At 41.6% G+C, this 21,402-nt stretch overlaps 1 protein-coding gene across 2 annotated transcripts in view; it reads right to left on the bottom strand.

The window, feature by feature from the left end:
- dnah5 (dynein, axonemal, heavy chain 5) overlaps positions 1 to 21,402 on the bottom strand; it is a 352,727-nt gene that overhangs the window by 203,449 nt on the left and 127,876 nt on the right. For both annotated transcript variants that reach the window (XM_072575131.1, XM_072575132.1), the window contains 6 exons: positions 20,428 to 20,590; positions 19,664 to 19,906; positions 18,536 to 18,726; positions 18,355 to 18,448; positions 16,707 to 16,849; positions 2,106 to 2,307 (listed from right to left, as the gene is read on the bottom strand). In XM_072575131.1, the coding sequence (XP_072431232.1) occupies positions 2,106 to 2,307; positions 16,707 to 16,849; positions 18,355 to 18,448; positions 18,536 to 18,726; positions 19,664 to 19,906; positions 20,428 to 20,590 (1,036 nt within the window). The remainder of the gene's footprint in view (positions 1 to 2,105; positions 2,308 to 16,706; positions 16,850 to 18,354; positions 18,449 to 18,535; positions 18,727 to 19,663; positions 19,907 to 20,427; positions 20,591 to 21,402) is intronic.

Raw genomic sequence — 21,402 nt, 5'->3', positions numbered from 1 at the left:
CTGACTCATGTAAAAACACAAGTCAGACTTAAGTTTATTGACTATACTACTTGGGTTAGATTATTTTATTTTATGATGTCTTGACCAAAGTGCTGAGAAATCAATTAAAAATCGAAACTGGATTGTTTTTCAAAAGTTTAGACAATGCAAATGCCAGTTTTATACACAGGCAACAGGTTACTGAACAAGATTTCTGCCTCTTAGAAAACAATTATGCTGTGTTATTTTCTTAGAAGAACATATAAAGATTGAAAATTTCTAACAATGTCTTTTTATTTAAAGACACCTTCGTTATGATATGTATATTTATCCCCTAACTCCATCTCAGAGGGTTCACAACCATTATTTTACTTCCTACATGATAATTTAGATAAGCTTTATATTTTAGTTCTTTTCTTGCTGTCTGTGAAAATTCTACCATCTGTTTGGCTGATCAACATACATACTGCTTACTGTGTTGCTGGATGCTATAGATCCCCTATGGAAGGCACAAAAGTAAAGTTGAAAATGGAGAGGTCTCAGCCTCAGATGCTAATATTTTCATTGGAAACACTTTGTGGGATCAATACAGAGCACAATTCTCTCATTCCTCATTGCAAAATTGGGTTATTGGTGCTCTAAACTTAATGCTAGAAATTTATTTGAAAAAAGTTGTGAATGAATGCTTTTTAAATCACTGACAGAAGTTATATTTGTAAACCTCATCCCGTCAATTGCAAAAAACCATAATCGGAATCACTTGACTCACACAGATTAGCCATGTCTCACAAAACCAACATGGATCAAAGAGAAGAGTGAGCTGAAATTAGCATTTTATCCAAAGGCAATGAAACCAGTCAGCCCTTCTTCCACCTCCCATTTCATTGGCGCCATTAAAAGAACACTCACATTTTGAAGATGGAAGTTCATCTATAATTATCAAGCCTGAAAATATAACTTCCACAGGCATGGAATGTACAACCAGCTTATATTTCAAACAGTTTTCTGGGGGCGAACAGGGGAGATGGATTATAGACTGCACACTGAATGCAGGCAGGTAAACAGTCTCCCGCCCTCTTTTGTCCTCCCTCTCTCCTTACACCAACATTGACAAGACAAAAACATCAGGAAACCAAGAATATTTATTTTTCCCTGCTGCTGACAGTCGAAGAAACCAACTATTGTTGGAACGTCATTCATCCAAGCAGTTAAAGGATATCCATTTCATTTCTGATTTGCATCTGCAGGCAATCAGGAAATGACTTACTCATCATGGAATTACCAACCTCTGAACTGCTCTCATAGCCAAAATATTTGTTTTGGTTCTTTTTTGTTTTCATTCATGGGACATAACATGGCTAGCCAAGGCCAGCATTGAATGCCCTATTTGCCACAGTGAAGGTAGTGGTGAGCTGCTTTCTTCACCCACCGCAAACCATTTGCTGTAATAGTATCTACAAGACTATTAGAGAGGGTGTTCTGGGATTTTTATCCAACAACACTAAGGAATGGCAATATAATTCCAATTCAGGATAATGTGTAGTTAGGAACTGCTCTTACCCTTCTTGATGTTAGTGATCATGGTTTTGGAAATGCTACCTAAGGAACCTTGGAGAATTTCTGTAGAGTATCTTGCCAATGGCATAAGTTACCTACTCCTAGTGAGTATCAGCAATGGAATGCATGACTGTGGAGACGGGCTAATCAAGTGGGTTGTTTTGCCCTTTGTCCTGCTTAATGATAACCCTCAGGATGCGAATGGTTGGGGAATTCAATGATGGTAATTACATGCGTATTGAATTAAAAACATCACATTTCTTACCCAAAATGTACTCTACTAACTTGAGTCTCTTTGTTACTGAACAATATTGATGAAATTTCAGACAATCCAAAAAAAGCAACAGGGATTAAAAAAAAATTGTCAGGAACAGTGCCTCAAAAATGGGACACTTACAAGAGTCTGTTCCCAGTAGCGACTCACATATTAAGTGAGACATCTCAGGTTTATAATGAGAACAAAATTAAAGAAAATGCACATTGACAGGCCTTTTCCTTTTAGAAAAAGTATAAAATTTATTTCAATAAAGCAGATTGTTATTGAACTCAAATACTTTTGATTGCTTTACCAGTGTAAAGGGCTAATGCTCCAACGCAAATATATTCCTGCTCAGAATTTATCTTTGATTCCAAGTCCCGGTAGTAGAGAACCTGTAATTCAAACTCAGATAGCAGAGGGTTCTGTTTCATAAAGTCTTGAATGGCCTCTTCCCTCTCTCTCTGCCAGATATGGTGATAACATTTGAATTGATCCAGAGCAGTCAGAACCTCCTTAAAGTAAGGTGAGAAATACGATTAGCATAAGGGGCAGAGGAAATGTTGTTATGCTTGCAAGTCAACTGATGCATCATGAAGTTCACTTTAAAATGGTTGGAGACCATTTGACTTGTTCAGGTGAATATTGGCACTGTTCAAAGTTGAGCTGCTACGTCCTTCTGATGTCCTGGTCAACATTTATTCCTCAAACAACAACATTTTAAATGGTTCTTTGACTCTGCTATTTGTTAGATGTTGCTGGATAATAACTGGGTCTTTCCCTTGTATAACAACTGAGGCTATGCTTCAAAATAATTACTATTTGTGAAGTTTTTTGGAACATCTTAATCCTCTCTTTTGATAGGCATACTTAACTACTCACTTTATAAAAACATATCAAGAACATCTAAATCTTATATACCTATTAGATTACTTACTCACAGTGTGGAAACAGGCCCTTCGGCCCAACTAGTCCACACCGACCCTCCAAAGAGCAACCCACCCCGCTACATGTACCCCTTCACCTAACACTACTGGCAATTTAGCATGGCCAATTCACCCAACCTGCACATATTTGGACTGTGGGAGGAAACCGGAGCACCTGGAGAAACCCATGCAGACACAGGGAGGATGTGCAAATTCCACACAGTTAGTCGCCTAAGCCAGGAATTGAACCCAGGTCTCTGGCGTTGTGAGGCAGCAGTGCTAAACACTGTGCCACCATGCTGCCCATTAGTCTTCAAATATTTCAGGCTACTGCAGTGATATAAATTATTAAATCACATTAGATCAATTCATTACCATAGCTGCTGCCAAACCTAGGTTGGACAACAGATGTTTTGAAACATGTTATAAACAAAAGATGGAAAAAAAAGTATTTATATTGTGCCTTTGATGTGGATAAAATTCCCCAAAATGCTTCAAGGAAGTGCCATAAAGCAAACATCTGACACATGGACACATACGGTGTTATTAGAGAGGATAACTAAAAGGTTTGGCAAAAAGGCAGTATAGGGGTAAAAACAATGACTGCAGATGCTGGAAACCAGATTCTGGATTAGTGGTGCTGGAAGAGCACAGCAGTTCAGGCAGCATCCAAGTAGCTTCGAAATCGACGTTTCGGGCAAAAGCCCTTCATCAGGAATAAAGGCAGTGAGTCTGAAGCGTGGAGAGATAAGCTAGAGGAGGGTGGGGGTGGGGAGAAAGTAGCATAGAGTACAATGGGTAAGTGGGGGAGGGGATGAAGGTGATAGATCAAGGAGGAGAGGGTGGAGTGGATAGGTGGAAAAGGAGATAGGCAGGTAGGACAAGTCTGGGCATGTTATGGGACAGTTACTGAGCTGGAAGTTTAGAACTAGGGTGAGGTGGGGGGAAGGGGAAATAAGGAAACTGTTGAAGTCCACATTGATGCCCTGGGGTTGAAGTGTTCCGAGGCGGAAGATGAGGCGTTCTTCCTCCAGGCGTCTGGTGGTGAGGGAGCGGCGGTGAAGGAGGCCCACGACCTCCATGTCCTCGGCAGAGTGGGAGGGGGAGTTGAAATGTTGGGCCATGGAGCGGTGTGGTTGATTGGTGCAGGTATCCCGGAGATGTTCCCTAAAGCGCTCTGCTAGGAGGCGCCCAGTCTCCCCAATGTAGAAGAGACCGCATCGGGAGCAACGGATACAATAAATGATATGAGTGGATGTGTAAGTAAAACTTTGATGGATGTGGAAGGCTCCTTTAGGGCCTTGGATAGAGGTGAGAGAGAAGGTGTGGGCGCAAGTTTTATAGTTCCTGCGGTGGCAGGGGAAAGTGCCAGGCAAACAACCCACCCTCCAATCCTGGCCAAAGCGTCGATTTCGAAGCTACTTGGATGCTGCCTGAACTGCTGTAATCTTCCAGGACCACTAATCCAGAAAAAAGGCAGTATATCAGAGTTGGGAGTAAACCTGCCTCTGATTTACAAGGTTCTGGTTTCAATACCATCTTTTCAGTGAGGTGTTAAATCAAGGCACAATCTCAATGTTTGGGTCAATGCCAAAGATCCTATGATCCTATTTTAAAGAACTGCAGTTTGATTATTTCCGGCATGCTAACTAGTATTTATTCTGCGTTATACAAAAACAAATCATCATGGTCATTATCACAATGCTATTTCTGGGAGTGAGCTCTGTGCAATTTGACTGAGGCACTTCCTATATAACAGTGGTTACTCTTCAAAGAATACTTTATAGACCACAAAACACTTTAATATGTCTGGTCGTCAGGAAAAAGAAAGTCACATATTGACAAGTCTTTCTTTCCAAGAAGCATCTGAAATGAGGGTAGGGAAGCAGGGGAGAGATTTGGGGAGAGAATTTCAGATTACAAGGCTTTTTAGCCAGCTGGAGGCATTATCATAAAATTAAAATCAAGGATTTTAATATATAATAATGATGATAAGTATGAACAAGCGAAGGTCATTTAGCCCCTCAAGCCTTCTCCACCATTCAGTGGGATCAAAGCTGATCTGATGGTCCTTATGTCCATTTCCCTGCATTTTCTCCGTAACCTTTAATTCATTTCCTGACCAAGAAAGTATCTGTCTCAGCCTTAAGTATACACAAGGAATCTGCCCCTGCAGCCTCTCTGTGGAAAGGAAATCCAAAGAGCGACAACCTCACAGCAGAAATTCCTTTTCATTTCTGTCATAAATCAGCGCCCTTTTACTCTGATCTTAGACTCGCTCAAGAGGGGAAACATCGTTTCAGCATTTATCCTGTCAAGCCCCTTAAGAATCGTATTTGTTTTAATGAAATTACCTCTCAATTTTATAAGCTCCAATGAGTAGTCTCAATCTGTTTAGCCTTCGCTCATAAGACAATCCCTCCATGCCACTGGTCATTTGAGTCAACCTTCTCTGAACTGCCTCCAAAGAATTTATATCTTTCCTTCAATAAGGGAAGCAAACTGCTTACAGGACTTCAGATGTGGTCTCACCAGCACTTTATACAGTTGCAGTAAGCTTCCCTACTCTCATATTCCAACTTCCTTGGAATAAGGGCCACAATTCCACTAGCCTTCTTGATTACACGCTGCACCTCTATGTTAGATTTCCGTGTTTTGTGCACAAGTGTGGGGGTAGCTTTCAGCAGTTTTTATCTAGTAAAATAATATTCTATTCATTTATTCTTTCTTCCAAAATGAACAACTTCACATTTTCCCACATTATACTCCATTTGCCAACCTATTGCCTAATTTACTTAACCCATCAATATCTCTCCACAAACTGTCTGTTCCCCTCTCGCAACCTGCCTTTCCATCTATTTTTGCACTGTCTGCAAATTTAGCTACATTACAATCACTTGCTTCACCCAAGTCCCATCACTGATTTCTGTGGAGTCCCAATGGCCATGAGTCACCAAGCTGAAAAAGCGCCTCGCTCCATCCCTCCCTCATGCTGATTCCTGACCTTTAGTCAGTTCTCTATCCATGCCAATACACTATCTCCGATGTTGTTGGGTCTCATCATGACAACGTTTTATGAGGTACATTGTCGAAAGCCTTCTGAAATCCAAATACAACACATTTACTGGTTCCTCTTTATCCACTCTGGTTGAGACTTCCTCTAAAACCTCTAATAAATTATTCAGACACAATTTCCCTTTCATTAAGCCATGCTGCCTCTGCTTGAATAGATTTTGATTTTCCAAATATTCTACTATATTTTCCTTAATGGTTGATTCTAATATTTCTCCAAAAATAGACATTAGGCTATTCGGCCTATAGTTACCCACTTTTTGCCTCTCTCCCTTTTTGAGTAGGGATGTCACATTAGTCGTTTTTGAATTCTCTGGTACTTCTCCAGATTTTTGGAAGATTATAACCAATGCTTCCACTAATACTGTAGATCCTTCTTTTAGTATCCTAGGAGACAAGGCAGCAAGGCGAAGGGACTTTTTTTGCCTTTAGCCCCATTAGTTTATCCAATACTATTTCTTTAGTGATGGTGATAATCTTACTTCCTATGTTCTTTAATACTAGTCCCAGACGCCGACGAGGAGGACTGGAGGAGGTTAGCTATACAGAGGGTTGTGGAGTTGGAGGACATCACAGAGATATAAAATGGCAAGGAAATGATGCAATTTGAATTTTAAAATTGAGGTGTAACAATGAGGAGTCATTGCAGGGCAGTGAGCACAAAGGTGACGAGTGAAAGGGACTAAAATACATCTAAGGACATTGACTGTTCAGTTTTAAGAGTTGCTCCAGCTTGTAGGAACGGGAAGTCCAGCACTGGCACTGGTATCAATGAAGGTTTCCACAGCCGGCAAACTGGAGAGAGGACCACCCTGGCCGACCCACTGTCTCAGCATGCTCCTACCCCACTGAACTCACCTCTACCTACCTTGACACTGTCCTATCCCCCCTAGTCCAGGAACTCCCCACATACGTTCGAGACACCACCCAGGCCCTCCACCTCCTCCAAGACTTCCGTTTCCCTGGCCCCCAACGCCTTATCTTCACCATGGATATCCAATCCCTCTACACCTCCATCCGCCATGACCAGGGCCTCCAAGTCCTCTGTTTCTTCCTCTACCGGCGTCCCCATCAGTACTTTTCCACCGACACACTCATTCGTTTGGCTGAACTGGTCCTCACCCTTAACAATTTCTCCTTTGAATCCTCCCACTTCCTCCAGACCAAAGGTGTAGCCATGGGCACACGTATGGGCCCCAGCTATGCCTGTCTCTTTGTTGGCTATGTAGAACAGTTGATCTTCCGTAATTACACCGGCACCAATCCCCACCTCTTCCTCCGCTACATTGATGACTGCATTGGCGCCACCTCGTGCTTCCGCGAGGAGGTTGAGCAATTCATCAACTTCACCAACACATTCCACCCTGACCTTAAATTTACCTGGACTATCTCTGACACCTCGCTCCCCTTCCTGGACCTCTCCATCTCCATTAGTGACGACCGACTTGACACTGACATTTTTTACAAACCCACTGACTCCCATAGCTACCTGGATTACACCTCTTCCCACCCTATTTCTTGCAAAAATGCCATCCCGTATTCCCAATTTCTCCACCTCCGCCGTATCTGCTCCCAGGAGGACAAGTTCCACCATAGGACACACCAGATGGCCTCCTTCTTTAGAGACCGCAATTTCCCTTCCCACGTGGTTAAAGATGCCCTCCAACGCATCTCGTCCACATCCCGCACCTCCGCCCTCAGACCCCACCCCTCCAACCGTAACAAGGACAGAACGCCCCTGGTGCTCACCTTCCACCCTACAAACCTTCGCATCAACCAAATCATCCACCGACATTTCCGCCACCTCCAAAAAGACCCCACCACCAAGGATATATTTCCCTCCCCACCCCTTTCCGCCTTCCGCAAAGACCGTTCCCTCCGTGACTACCTGGTCAGGTCCACACCCCCTTACGACCCACCCTCCCATTCTGGCACTTTCCCCTGCCACCGCAGGAACTGTAAAACCTGTGCCCACACCTCCTCCCTCACCTCTATCCAAGGCCCTAAAGGAGCCTTCCACATCCATCAAAGTTTCACCTGCACATCCACCAATATCATTTATTGTATCCGTTGCTCCCGATGTGGTCTCCTCTACATTGGGGAGACTGGGCGCCTCCTAGCAGAGCGCTTTAGGGAACATCTCCGAGACACCCGCACCAATCAACCAAACCGCCCCATGGCCCAACATTTCAACTCCCCCTCCCACTCTGCCAAGGACATGGAGGTCTTGGGCCTCCTTCACCGCCGCTCCCTCACCACCCGACGCCTGGAGGAAGAACGCCTCATCTTCCACCTCGGAACACTTCAACCCCAGGGCATCAATGTGGACTTCAACAGCTTCCTCATTTCCCCTTCCCCCACCTCATCCTAGTTTCAAACTTCCAGCTCAGTTACTGTCTCCTTGACTTGTCCAACCTCCCTATCTTCTTTTCCACCTATCCACTCCACCCTCTCCTCCTTGACCTATCACCTTCATCTCCTCCCCCACTCACCCATTGTACTCTATGCTACTCTCTCCCCACCCCCACCCTCCTCTAGCTTATCTCTCCATGCTTCAGGCTCACTGCCTTTATTCCTGATGAAGGGCTTTTGCCCGAAACGTTGATTTCGCTGCTCGTTGGATGCTGCCTGAACTGCTGTGCTCTTCCAGCACCACTAATCCAGTATTTGATTTTCAGCATCTGCAGTCATTGTTTTAACCTCAGATCATTGACAAGGAGAAAGATGGAGTCAGTAGCTACTGAATGGAATTTGCAGCAGAGATGAAGACAATGGCTTTGGTCTTCTGAATATATAATTGCAGAACACTTCTTGTCCAGTACGGGATCTCAGACACGCAGTATTTTAATTAAAAGACAGAGGAGAAGTTGGGAGAGATGATAGTGACGCAACATTCAGTGTCATTATTGTACATTTGAAAATGAATGTGTTTTCGATGATGTTGTCAAGAATCAGTATGTAGATGAGAAATAGAAGAGGGACAAATAAGAGATTTTTGGGAGACCCCAGTCATAACTGACAGGGATAGGAAGAGAAACCATCTCAGGTGATTCAATGGCAATGATTAGACAGGGGACAGCAGAACCAGGTTTATACTGCTCCAATTCATAATAACAAGAACATAAGTACACAGACTTTGACAATGTAATACATTGAAGGAGGAGGATGGTATGGTCAACTATGCCAAATGCTAAAAATGGCTTGAGAAGAATGAGGATGAACTCATGGCCCAGTCACACAGAATGTCATCAATGGCTTCAATAAAAACCTTTTTGATAACATGATAGGAACAAAATATAATTAAGGGGATTGAGAAATGGAGATGTCCTGGAAAGATGGGCAAAGATTTAGGAAATCTTCAGAAAGAATAAGAGATTGGAGCTGAATGGGTGGTTTGGAAGGATGGTGAGATCAAAAATTGGTTTCTTTGGGAGATGGTATAATGATAACAGATATTCAGACAGATCTAAGGGTCCTCATCTGAACAGAAAAAATAATAATAACATCAGTTAACGTGGGGACCAGCAAGGCTGGTCAGCAGTTTCCTGGGAACAGGTCTGAGGAACTGGAGGTGGTTATCATAGATAAGATTAACTAATGAATAATAAATTAGTTTTTCTGGGTTATTCACTTGGTGTTGGAATATTCACTCACTTTGAGCCTACCTGAATGCTCATAACATCTTTGCCTTGTCTCTTTGCATCTTGCCACTCAGACTTCAGGCTCACAGTACTGCTTATTGCCTTAATATTTGGCACAGATATAAAACGAGGACACTTGCCATGGTTTACAGCAGTCCTCAGTCAAATCAAGGAGGATTGTCTTCAGTCAGAGGTTCCTGGGACAGTTCGTCAAGGGCATCCTCCAATACCAGTCAACAAGCTAGGACATAATCAGTCAGACACTTGGTGCAGTCAAAGTCATTGTCCTCTTATCATCAAAAGTGAGCAGCCAAAATTCAGGCAGCTCACCGCTCATCCTGAGCCTATCTGCTCAATTGTGGGCTGCTGTCTTCCTGGAGTGAGATAGGAGCTGGTATTAAGTAAGATGAAAGTTGGTGCCACATCTGTTACTGTTGCTGCTGGTGGGGAGATGACCCAAGCGAGTCAGTAGCCATCGCAGAATGATCAGTGCATTCAAGGGCAGATGATAGCAAGTGAGGGAAGATGTTGCAGACAATAGTTAAAGTGGTATAAGCATGAGTGGTAGTGGGAAGTGGGTACAGTAACAGAGATATAATGAATTTGCAGTATCAGAGTAAACACTGTAGAAGAACATTGGCCTTTTTCCTACATGCTGTGCATTCCTCCAAACAGCTGAGACCTCACTGACTTCAAACAACCGCATGGTCTGGTGTCATGGCCTCCTCTGCTGGCCATGGGGATACAGGACATCCCACCTCCGTACCACCCTACCTGCTAGAACCTGAAGATCCCTTCCTGCTAAGTGGAACATGAATTTCCATTCTCTGACATATCTGGGCAAATATCAGGAAATGTAAATAGCAGCTCTGGACTAACAGTCCTCATCTCAGCGTACAATGACCTCTTAAAGATGGCACTGGTGCCAAGAGGCCAGTCCATTCAGTGACATCCTGACAGTGGCAAGATGTTCCAGTTAAAGTGGCAAAATGGGGGTAGAATCAGACCAGATGGGTGCTACCCAGGTGGGGTAGGTATTTAATAAGGTCAGTTTGATTAGATGCAGTGAGAAACCTTGTTTGGTCTCATGGAGAGAAACCCTCTATGAAACTAAACAAAACTGATGCTAAGTCAAAAACACGAATCTTTACATAGTGGTATTTAGTTTTGTTCATTCTGTATTGAATATTCATGCAAATTTCCAGTTTGTACTTGCACTTTGTAGGATACAGTTACACTGCAGACTCAGTTGATCCACTTTTTGTATGCAAGGTCATTAGTCAAGATAATTCTCAGCGGGGATAATTTGAGTTTATGTACAATATTTAATGTCCTGCTACGACCCTGTCAGATATCCACAAAGCTTGGACAGTGCTCTTAAAGCTCATTTTCTTGCCTGCAGTGTCTGTCCCCACCATAAATTCCACCATACCCAGGATACTAGGTCCTTCTCACTTCACCCCTCCATGCTCGCAACCCTACCTCTGTCTTTCCCAAATCTGTCTTCCATTCTGCCATGCCCACCCCCTTCCACCATTCCCCACCCCCTTAATTCTGTCTCACCTTGCTGCTCCTGAGTTGAGGAGAGTTAAACAAGAACCAATAACTTCATCCACATGTCCCTTGGTTTTTTTTAGATTAGATTCCCAACAGTGTGGAAAATAGCCATTTGGCCCAACAAGTCCACACTGAACCGCTGAAGAGTAACCCACCCAGACCCATTCCCCCTACCCTATTACACCACATTTCTCCCTGACTAATGCATCTAACTTACACAAACCTGAACACTACGGAGAATCTATCATAGCCAATTCACCTGACCTGCACAGCTTTGGACTGTGGGAGGAAACCGGAGCACCCGGAGGAAACCCACGCAGACACGGGGAGAAAGTGCAAACTCCACACAGACTGTCACCTGAGGCTGGAATCAAACCAGAGTCCTTCGTGCTATGAGACTGCAGTGCTAACCACTGAGCCACTGTAGCCCCTCAGGACGAGGATGACTCTGGCATTGTGGGGACTGAGCTGAATCCAATGCTGGATCTGTATATCCTGCCACAAGTGTAGCAGATGGTATTTGATGTGGTAAGTATATAGCTGCACAAAGCCAACTAGTGCACTTACCTTGAGATAATCAGGAGATTCGCCACAACACTGACATTCTCCTGAAAGTAGGATTTCATTAAAAACTGTTTCACACTCATGAGATTTCATGACTTGCAAACATTTTACAAGTATGTTCCCATCACAGGCCAGCATAATGCTTGACACATAGCAAATAGGTCACCTGCATGACCTCTGCATCTCAACATTCACTTAGAAATTGAAATTTCACAGCTCTAATACTTTGGGCACTCAGAATGCCACACTTCCTGCACTTGCAGGCTCCGTAAAATTTCCCTGCAAAGTCAAAGCTCTCATCAAATCAAAGTTTCCAATTGATTGCATTCTGGGAGGAACATATCCGGAAAAACATAAAATCACTGACTGCAACATCCGAGTTCCAAACTGAACAATATTAACAAACATCTGAAGCTGCTGTAAGTTTCAGAGTGTAGTGACAACAACTGCATCCAACTTCACTATTATTTTTATTCCAAAATTCATGTCTATACATTTTATTCTATTGAGTAAAGGGAAACCTCAATATCAGCTTTTGTTTAAATTCATGGGCTTTGGCCATCACTGGTTAGGTCTGCATTTATTGCGTATCCTATTACCCTGGCCACGGTGGTGATGAGCTGCCTTCTGAAATACCCAGAATGTTGTCAGGAAGGCAATTCCAGGAACTGACCAAGTCTCACAGAAGGAATGGTGACAGCATTCCAAGTCATGGCTGGGTAGGTTTTTAAGTGCACTTTGAGTTTTAGTGCTACAATGTATCTGCTGCCTTTGTTTTTCTAGATGGAAGAGGTCATGAATTTGCAAGGTGATGCCAGAGGAGTCTTGGTGAATTATTTCAGTGTATCTTCTAAATGGTACAAACTACAGCCACTGTGCATTAATGGTAAAGGGAATGACCATAAGACATAGGAGCAGAAATTAGGCCATTCAGCCCATAGAGTCTGCTCTGCCATTCAATATAGCTGATAAGTTTCTCAAACCCAGTCTCCTGCTTTCTCTCTGTATTCCTTGATCCCCTTCAGGAACCTATCTCAGTCTTAAATATACTCAATGGCCTGGTCTCCACAAACTTGCGTGGCAATAAATTCCATAGATTCACCATCCTCTGGCTGAAGAAGTTTCTCCTTATCTCTGTTCTAAAAGGTCTTCACTTTACTCCAAGATTGTACTCTTGAGCCCTTGTCTCTTCTATCAATGAAAACAGCTTCCCAACATCTACTCTGTCCAGGCCATTCAATATTCTGTATGTTTCAATTAGATCCCACTTCATCCTCCTAAACTCCATCAAGTATAGACCCAGAGTCCTCAAAATTTCCTCATATGTTAAGCTTTTCATTCTAGGGATTATTCTCGTGAACCTCCTCTGAACACGCTCCGGGGCCAGTACATCCTTCCTGAGATAAGGGGCCCAAAACCGCACACAATACTCCAAATGTGGTCTGACCAGAGCCTTATAAAGCCTCAGAAGTACATTCATGCTTTTATATTCAAGTCCTCTCAAAATAAATGCCATTATTGCATTTGACTTCCTAACTACTGACTCAACCTGCAAGGTAACCTTCAGAGAAGCCTGGAATAGATCTCCAAAGTCTCTCTGCACTTCAGACTTCTGAATTTTCTCCCCATTGAGAAAATAGTCCGTACCTCTATTCTTCCTACCAAAGTGCATGACCTCACACTTTTCCATGTTTTACGCCATCTGCCACTTCTTTGCCCACTCTCCTAGCCTGTCTAAATCCTTCTGCAACCTCTCCGCCTCCTCAATGCTACCTGTCCCTCTACCTATCTTTGTATCATGTGCAAACTTAGCCAGAATGCCCTCAGTTCCTTCATCTAGACTGTTAATGCATAAAGTGAAAAGTTATGGTCCCAACACTGAGCCTTGCAGAACACCACTTGTCGCTGTCTGTCATCCTGAGAAAGACTCTTTTATCCCCACGCTCTGCTTTCTGCCAGACAGTCATGCTTCTATCCACGCTAGCACTTTATCTCTAACACCATGGGCCCTACTCAGTAGCCTCCTGTGCGGCACCTTATCAAAGGCCTTCTTGAAGTCCAGGTAGATAACATCCATTGGCTCTCCTTGTTCTGACATGCTCATTACTTCCTCAAAGAATTGTAGCAGATTTGTCAGACATGACCTCTCCTTAATAAAACCATACTGACTTTGCCGTATTTTACCATACACCTCCAAGTACTCAGAAATCTCATCCTTCACAATTGACTCCAAAATCTTACCCATAACCGAAATTAGGCTAATCGGTCTGTAATCTTCCGTCTTTTGCCTTACTCACTTTTTACACAGGGGTGTCACATTAGTGATTTTCGAGTCCTCTGGGACTTTCCCTGATTTTAGCAATTCCTGAAAGATCACCACTAACACATCTGCTATCTCTTCAGCTATCTCCCTTAGAACTCTGGGGTGTAGTCCATCTGGTCTAGGTAATTTATCCATTTTCAAGCCATTCAGTTTTTCTAGCACCTTCTCCTTGGTTATAGCCACCATATTCAGCACTGCCCCCTCACTCTCTTGAATTGTTTGGATATTACTCCTGTTTTCCACCATGGAGAGTGACACAAAATAATTACTCAGTTCCTTAGCCATTTCCTTGTTCTCCACTCCTATCTCTCCAGCGTCATTTTCCAGAGGCCCAATGTTCACTTTTGCCTCTCTTTGCCCTTTATATATCTAAAGAAACTCTTACAATCTTCCTTTATATTACTGGCTAGCTTACCCTCATATTTAATCTTCTCCCTCCTCATTTCCTTTTATTGTTGCTCTCTGTTGGTCTGTGTAAGCCTCCCAATCCTCTGGTTTCCCACTGCCCTTCACCACTTTATATGCTTTCTGTTTTGTTTTTATGTTATCCCTGACTTCCCTAGTCAGCCACGGTTGTCTCATCCTCCCTGTATCATGCTTCTTTTTCCTTGGGATGAATCTCTACTGTGTCTCTGAATTACTCCCAGAAAATCCTGCCATTGCTGTTCCTCTGTCTTTGCTGCTAGGCTCCTCGCCCAATCAATACTACCAAGCTTCTCCCTCATGCCTCTGTATTCAGCTGTAATACCATTACCTCTGATTCTATCTTCTCCCTCTCAAACTGCAGAGTAAATTCAACCATATTATGATCACTGCTTCCTAAGGGGTCCTTCACCTTAAGCTCCCTTATCAAGTCTGCCTCATTGCACAACACTAAATGCATGTTGAAGGTGATGAGTATGGCGCCAGTCAAGCAGGTTGCTTTATTTTGGATGGTGTCAAGCTTCCTGAGTGTTGTTTGAGCTGCACTCATCCAGGCAAGTGGGGAGTATTCCTCACACGAATGATTTGCACCTTGTAGATGGCAGATACACATTCGTGAGTCACGGAATGAGTTATTCACCTCAGAATTCACAAGTCTGACATGCTCTTGTAGCCAGAGTAGATGGCTCATCTACTTCAGTTTCTGGTCAATGTGAACATCCAGGATGTTGTCAGTGAAAACGGTTAGTCAAGAAAAATTTGCTTTAGAAAAAAACGTCTAAACACCTTTTAGTAATATAATTCATTTCTATATAAATAGAACTACACTGAAAACCTTTTAAAAAAATCAAATTATATGTAATAATATCAATTAAACAATTAAACGGGTGATAATAGTTGCACTAAACTGGTTGGAATTTGAGAAAAGAAAGTTGAGGAAAAACTGCTAGGTCCTTCACTGCTCATTCATCTGTGAGGCTGTGCAACTTCATCCAAGGAGGGGAAATAATGCAAATTGTGGGTTTTTTTTTCAGAAAATCACTGGCAAATTCCTTTTAGTCTCTCTAGGACAGTCAAAGAAATTCCAGAAGAACACTGTTATCATGCCACATCATTAGATATACTTAACTAACTCCTTGAAATTTTTGACTGGTTCTGGCCATGGGTTAATCTTCTTTTGCAGCAGTTGCTCCAGAAACCTTACCCTCCTATTATTATATAAACTAACTCCAACAGTTGCTTTAGCTGAGTGTGTTTAACAAAGTCTATCTGAAGGCACTTGGCCAGACCTTCTGGGTTTCTCCAACACTTGCTCTTATGTTTCAGATCTCCAGCATCCACAGTACCTTTCTTTTGTTTGTGATACCTTTGTTTGTCTTGGTCATTTTTTTGCTTCCAGAGACTCCAACACCATAGAATGCAGCTTACAGTAATTTCCACTGTTCTCTTGCACTAAATCAATTCTAAAACTAACGAACACAATTTTAAATCTACCATGCTCCAGTATTACACTCCGATTTAAATCAAACTCTTTCAAGTTACTGCTTTTTAATTCTCCTTATTCAAACACAAATATCACTTGACAATTTTTTTTAAAAATAACCAATTCAACATATTCAACCAATACTCTCATGTTTTTTCATCATCTATGGCTGTCCCTCTATTTTAGATTGTTGTTGACACAATGTCATGAGTTTCACCATGAATCTTCTTGCAAGTGAACGGATCAGTTATTGATCATCAGATCAAATGGTAATTTTAACTTAATCTTTACATCTCGAAATGGCTATGTTACAGTTCACTTGTTAGTGAAATCCCCTTCTACTGTCTTCTGATCTTTTTAAAAATTTGACATTATAATTAACTAGAAATTGTCCAATTTGCTGTAGAAACCTAAAGGATATTATATAATTATCACTGAAGTTATCCCATAGTAAACACGGGGCAACACGGTGGCACAGTGGTTAGCACTGTTGCCTCACAGAGCCAGAGACCTGGGTTTAATTCCTGCCCCAGGCAACTGTCTGTGTGGAATTTGCACATTCCCCCTGTGTCTGCGTGGGTTTCCTCCAGGTGCTCTGGTTTCCTCCCACAGTCCAAACAAAAAGTGCACGTTAGGTGAATTGGCTATGCTAAATTGCCCATAGTGTTAGGTGAAGGGGAATGGGTCTGGGTGGGTTGCTCTTTGGAGGGTCGGTGTGGACTTGTTGGGCCGAAGGGCCTATTTCCACACTGTAAGTAATCTAAAAATATGGATTTAATTTTTCAAGGTTAATGTTCCTGGTTAGCTCTAATACAATAAAGCCAATAAATTCCTAAATTGCAAACTATACTATTTTCTGTGTATAACTATGTTTCAAATTTGGTATAAATTAAACTCTTCCACTAAAACAACCAAGCAAAGTCACCTTTTTGGTAGAATTAATAGCTGTACTTAACACTGATACTAGTTTAATGATCTCCTTATTCTCTGAAACACATTTGTAGTAGTTCTTCATCTGGATAGGGATAAGCGAGTTTACAGATGTAGAGGTATCTGACATGCTGCCATCTAAAAGAGAGGATATCAAACAAAAGGAGTTAAAACCCACTAGTTGATACTTAATCAATATACATCATTTTGGTACTTACACTAAGATAAGTTGCATTGGTAATGACTAAGCTAGAGGATTTAGGTATCACAAATTAAATAACATTGAATAAAGAGGCACATTACTGCAAGTGAAATATTCATGGTCCCAGCTTAACTTTGGCATAACACGGTGAAAGGAGTTTTACTTTCGATTGCATGACGAGGTATGTGAAAATGACAAGAATATCTAAGTGCATAACTGAAAAGATGTCAATACTTCCTATTTATAAAGTCATAAAGTCATAGAGATGTACAGCACAGAAACAGAACTTTCAGTTCAACCCATCCATGCCGAACAGATTTCCTAACCTAATCTAGTCCCACTTGCCAGCACCCGCCCCATATCCCTCCAATCCCATCCTATTCATATACCCATCCAAATGCCTCTTAAATGTTTCAATTGTACCAGCATCCACCACTTCCTCTGGCAGCTCATTCCATACACGCACCACCCTCTTCATGAAATAGTTGCCCCTTAGGTCCCTTTTATATCTTTCCCCTCTCACCCTGAAACTATGTCCTCTAGTTCTGGACTCCTCCACCCCAGGGAAAAGACTTTCTCTCTTTATCCTATTCATGCCCCTCATGATTTTATAAACCTCTTTAAGGTCACCCCTCAGCCTCCAATGCTTCAGGGAAAACAGCCCCAGCCTATTCAACATCTCCGTATAGTTCAAATCCTCCAACCTTGGCAACATCCTTGTAAATCTTTTCTGAACCCTTTCAGGTTTCACAACATCTTTCCGATAGAAAAGAGACCTGAATTGCATGCAATATTCCAACAGTGGCCTAACCAATGTCATGTACAGCCGCAACATGACCTCCCAACTCCTATACTCAATGCTCTGACCAATAAAGGAAAGCATATCAAACTCCTTCTTCACTACCCTATCTACTTGCAACTCTACTTTCAAAGAGCTATGAACCTGCACTCCAAGGTCACTTTGTTCAGCAACACTCCCAAGGATCTTGCCACTAAGTGTGTAAGTCCTCCTAAGATTTGCTTTCCCAAAATGCAACACCTCACATTTATCTAAACTCCATCTGCCACTTCTTAGCCCACTGGTCCATCTGATTAAGATCTCATTGTAACCTGAGGTAACCTTCTTCGCTCTCCATTACATCTCCAATTTTGGTGTCAGCTGCAAACTTACTAACTATACCTCCTATTTCTTTGCAACTGTCCAACCTGTCTGACAAAGTTGTTTGTTTTGATTTTAACTCTCAGATTATTGGGTCTGCAGTTATCAATATTATCAATGCATGGATCTAAAGCTACGATAATTTGAAAAATACTAAATTGTGGGGAAAGGTCATGGAAGCTTAACTCAGTGAACAACTCTTTCATAACTCTTGTTGTGTTGATAAGTTCAATAATTATGTCAATTTTGTAATTATTTGAAGCAATAGAATATCTGCATTACCAAGAACACTTCTGATCGCAGTTTCTCCATCTTCAGAATCACTGTCTCTGCTACCACGCCTCATTGCTGCAATCTTTCTTTCATTCATCTTTTTCTGGAAGCAATTACCAATTCAAAAATTGACAATCAATTATAATAGCTAAACTAGTAAAAGACAAAATCATTAAAAATCGGAACAAACCTTTGAAATTCTTTCTTTACTCCACTGGCCAACTCCTTTTGGGACGCTGACAATATATTCCACTGTCTTATTCAAAGCCTGTTGTACTTCATCCAATGCAGGTACCATGGTTATATTGGGAATAGATAGTGTAATGTTAGTTCTGAAGATGGGATGGCTTGATTGCTTCTGTTTACTGGATAGGTCATTCTCTATTTGAAAAATCAAAATATATACTGAACAAATTAATTGCATAGAGAGATCAGACAGTTCTCTATGTATTTTTTAAAACTGTTTCAGAAAAAAACTATTATTTCCATCACAAAACTGCACTGTAAAACTGCTGATACTTCTAGTTTTGATGAAAGCAAGAGTTAGAATACAAGGGCTAGAATACAAGAGTAGAGATGTACTGCTGAGACTGTAGAAGGCTCTGATCAGACTACATTTGGAATATTGTAAGTAGCTTTGGGCTCTGTATCTATGGAAGGAAATGCTGGTATTGGAAGGGGTCCAGAGATTTATGAGAGTGATCCCAGGAATAAGGGCCTGTCATTTGAGGAGCAATTGAGGACTCTTTTTATGTATTTGGAGTTTAGAAGGATGTGGGGGTGCAGAATCTGATTGAAACCTATAGAATACTGAGAGGCCTGAATAGAACTGAGGTGAGGAGAAGTTCTTCTGTCAGAAGGTGGTTAATCTGTTGGACTCATTGCGCAGAGGGCTGTGGATGCCAAGTAATTGAGTGTTTTTAAGATTATAGATAGATAGGTTCTTCACTAGTAAGAGGATCCAGGGATAGATAGGTTCTTCACTAGTAAGAGGATGAAGGCAGGAGAAATATATCAGCCATGATCTAATGGCAATACAGACTCAATGGTCCAAATGACCTAATTCTTATGGTTATGTAGTCTAAGGCTGACAGAAAATGGTCTCACATTACTTCTTGTCTTTTCATTAGCTGCTAAATCTGTAGTGTCACACTTGAACTGCTCACTGGTGTTTTTCCACTTCACTTACTTTATTCTGTATTTACTTTACTAGTTCAGGTAAGCCACAATATTTGGCCCAGACGGTGTCAGAGATTGCTTTGCAATCTGTAACAGAATTAAGATTCCTTATGCTGAAGATGATCAACAGACTCCATACCTATAAAATAAAGCAGTGATGATGAATGAATGCGTTTGCGAATTGCCTCCAGAGTGTTGCGGGTGACCTTCAATAATGCATCCACATTACGGTGGCTGAAATGGGACAATAATTCCTGTGCTTCTTCTTCTAGTATTTGCATTAAATCTTTCTTCTTCCTTTTTGCTACTGGAGATGGGGGCCCATTGCTTATCTGGCTTGCATTATAGGTGAAAGAACGTTTCTCAGTTTTTCGTTCTCCTGCTGTAAAAGACATTTAATTAATTATAGTTTCATTTTTTTATTGCACAGACCACGTATTTACATGATTATCAGGTTAAAATAATCCATTTTGTTCTTCCTTAAAAAAAACTAAATTAGGAAATAGTTTGCAATAAACTGTGTTAACAAAATTCTAACTATGCAACTTCTTATTGTTACTGTACTGAGATTTAAAAAGGACTTGAGGGGTAACCTTTTTATACAGAGAGTGGTTCGGGTGTAGAAGGAACTGGCAGCCAATGTGGCAGATGTAGGTACAGTTACATTTAAAAGATATTTGTGCAAGTAAATGAACAGGAAAGGTTTGGAGGGATATGGGCCAAGGGCAGGCAGGTGGGACTAGTTTAAGTCTGGGATCATGTTCGCTTTGGAGTAGTTGGAGCAAAGGGTCTGTTTCCATTCTTTATGACTCTATTACTCTATAAAACTGAAATAATCCTGTCGCCAGACACTACACAGCATTAGCTTCCAAACTTTGATCTCTATACATTTTTAATTCTTACCATCAAATTCTTTTTGATGCGCATTTCCACTGCTATCTTTGGATTTTTCCTCCTCCCCTTCTTTACCTGGAGACTCCAGTAACATATTTATAAGTTCATTTGTAGCTTCCTCTACCAAAGAACTTTTACAATGTAGTATTTGGGCAGCCTTTACACACAATTCCTGTTACAAAATGACATTTTAAAATCACTGAAGTGTAAAAGATACTGTTGCTCGTGAACATTTATTACTGTAATTGCACACCTATTATCACCTATTATACCTAAAAACAATACAAGCACATTCGCTCTGTTTGTGTGCATCTTTAATCACCTGGCATTGGCTTAGCAGTAATAGATGTACGCTAACAATATATTTGCATCGTTTAATACTCGAGTTTGTATTTACATAACAACACAACAAAGAACATTACAGTGCAGAAACATGCCCTTTTGTCCACCAAGCATGCACTAACACATGATGCTTTTCAAAACCGAAAATCCTTTTGCTTCCACGCAGTCTGTTTCCCTTTGTTCCCTTGCTATTCATGTAGCTGTCACGATGCCTCTTAAACGTTACTGTTGTATCTGCGTCTACCACCTCCTCATGCAGTACATTCTAGGCACTTACCATCCTCGGTGTAAAAAGATTGCCTCACACACCTAACTCATTTAAACACTTCCCCTTTTGCCTAAAAGCTATATCTCCTAGTAATTGACATCTCTACCTTGGATTCTCCATAATACCCATGCCACTCATAATTTTTAAAATTTCTATTGGTCACCCCCAGCCTCCAAACCAGACAACATCTTGGTAAACTTTTTCTGTACCCAAAGCCTCCACATCCATCTGGCAGCATGACTACCAGAACTGTACAAAGTATTCAAATAAGGCCTCACTAAAGTTCTATACAACTGCAGCATGACTTGCTAATTTTATATTCTATGCCCTGACTGAGGAAAACAAGCTTTCTTGATCAGCTTACCTACTTGTGT

This window comes from Chiloscyllium punctatum, chromosome 8 (genome assembly GCF_047496795.1).
Source record: "Chiloscyllium punctatum isolate Juve2018m chromosome 8, sChiPun1.3, whole genome shotgun sequence".
In the NCBI taxonomy this organism is placed as follows: Eukaryota; Metazoa; Chordata; class Chondrichthyes; order Orectolobiformes; family Hemiscylliidae; genus Chiloscyllium; species Chiloscyllium punctatum.
The sequence above is the reverse complement of the archived record's forward strand: the minus strand, read 5'-3'. Positions and strand labels throughout refer to the sequence as shown.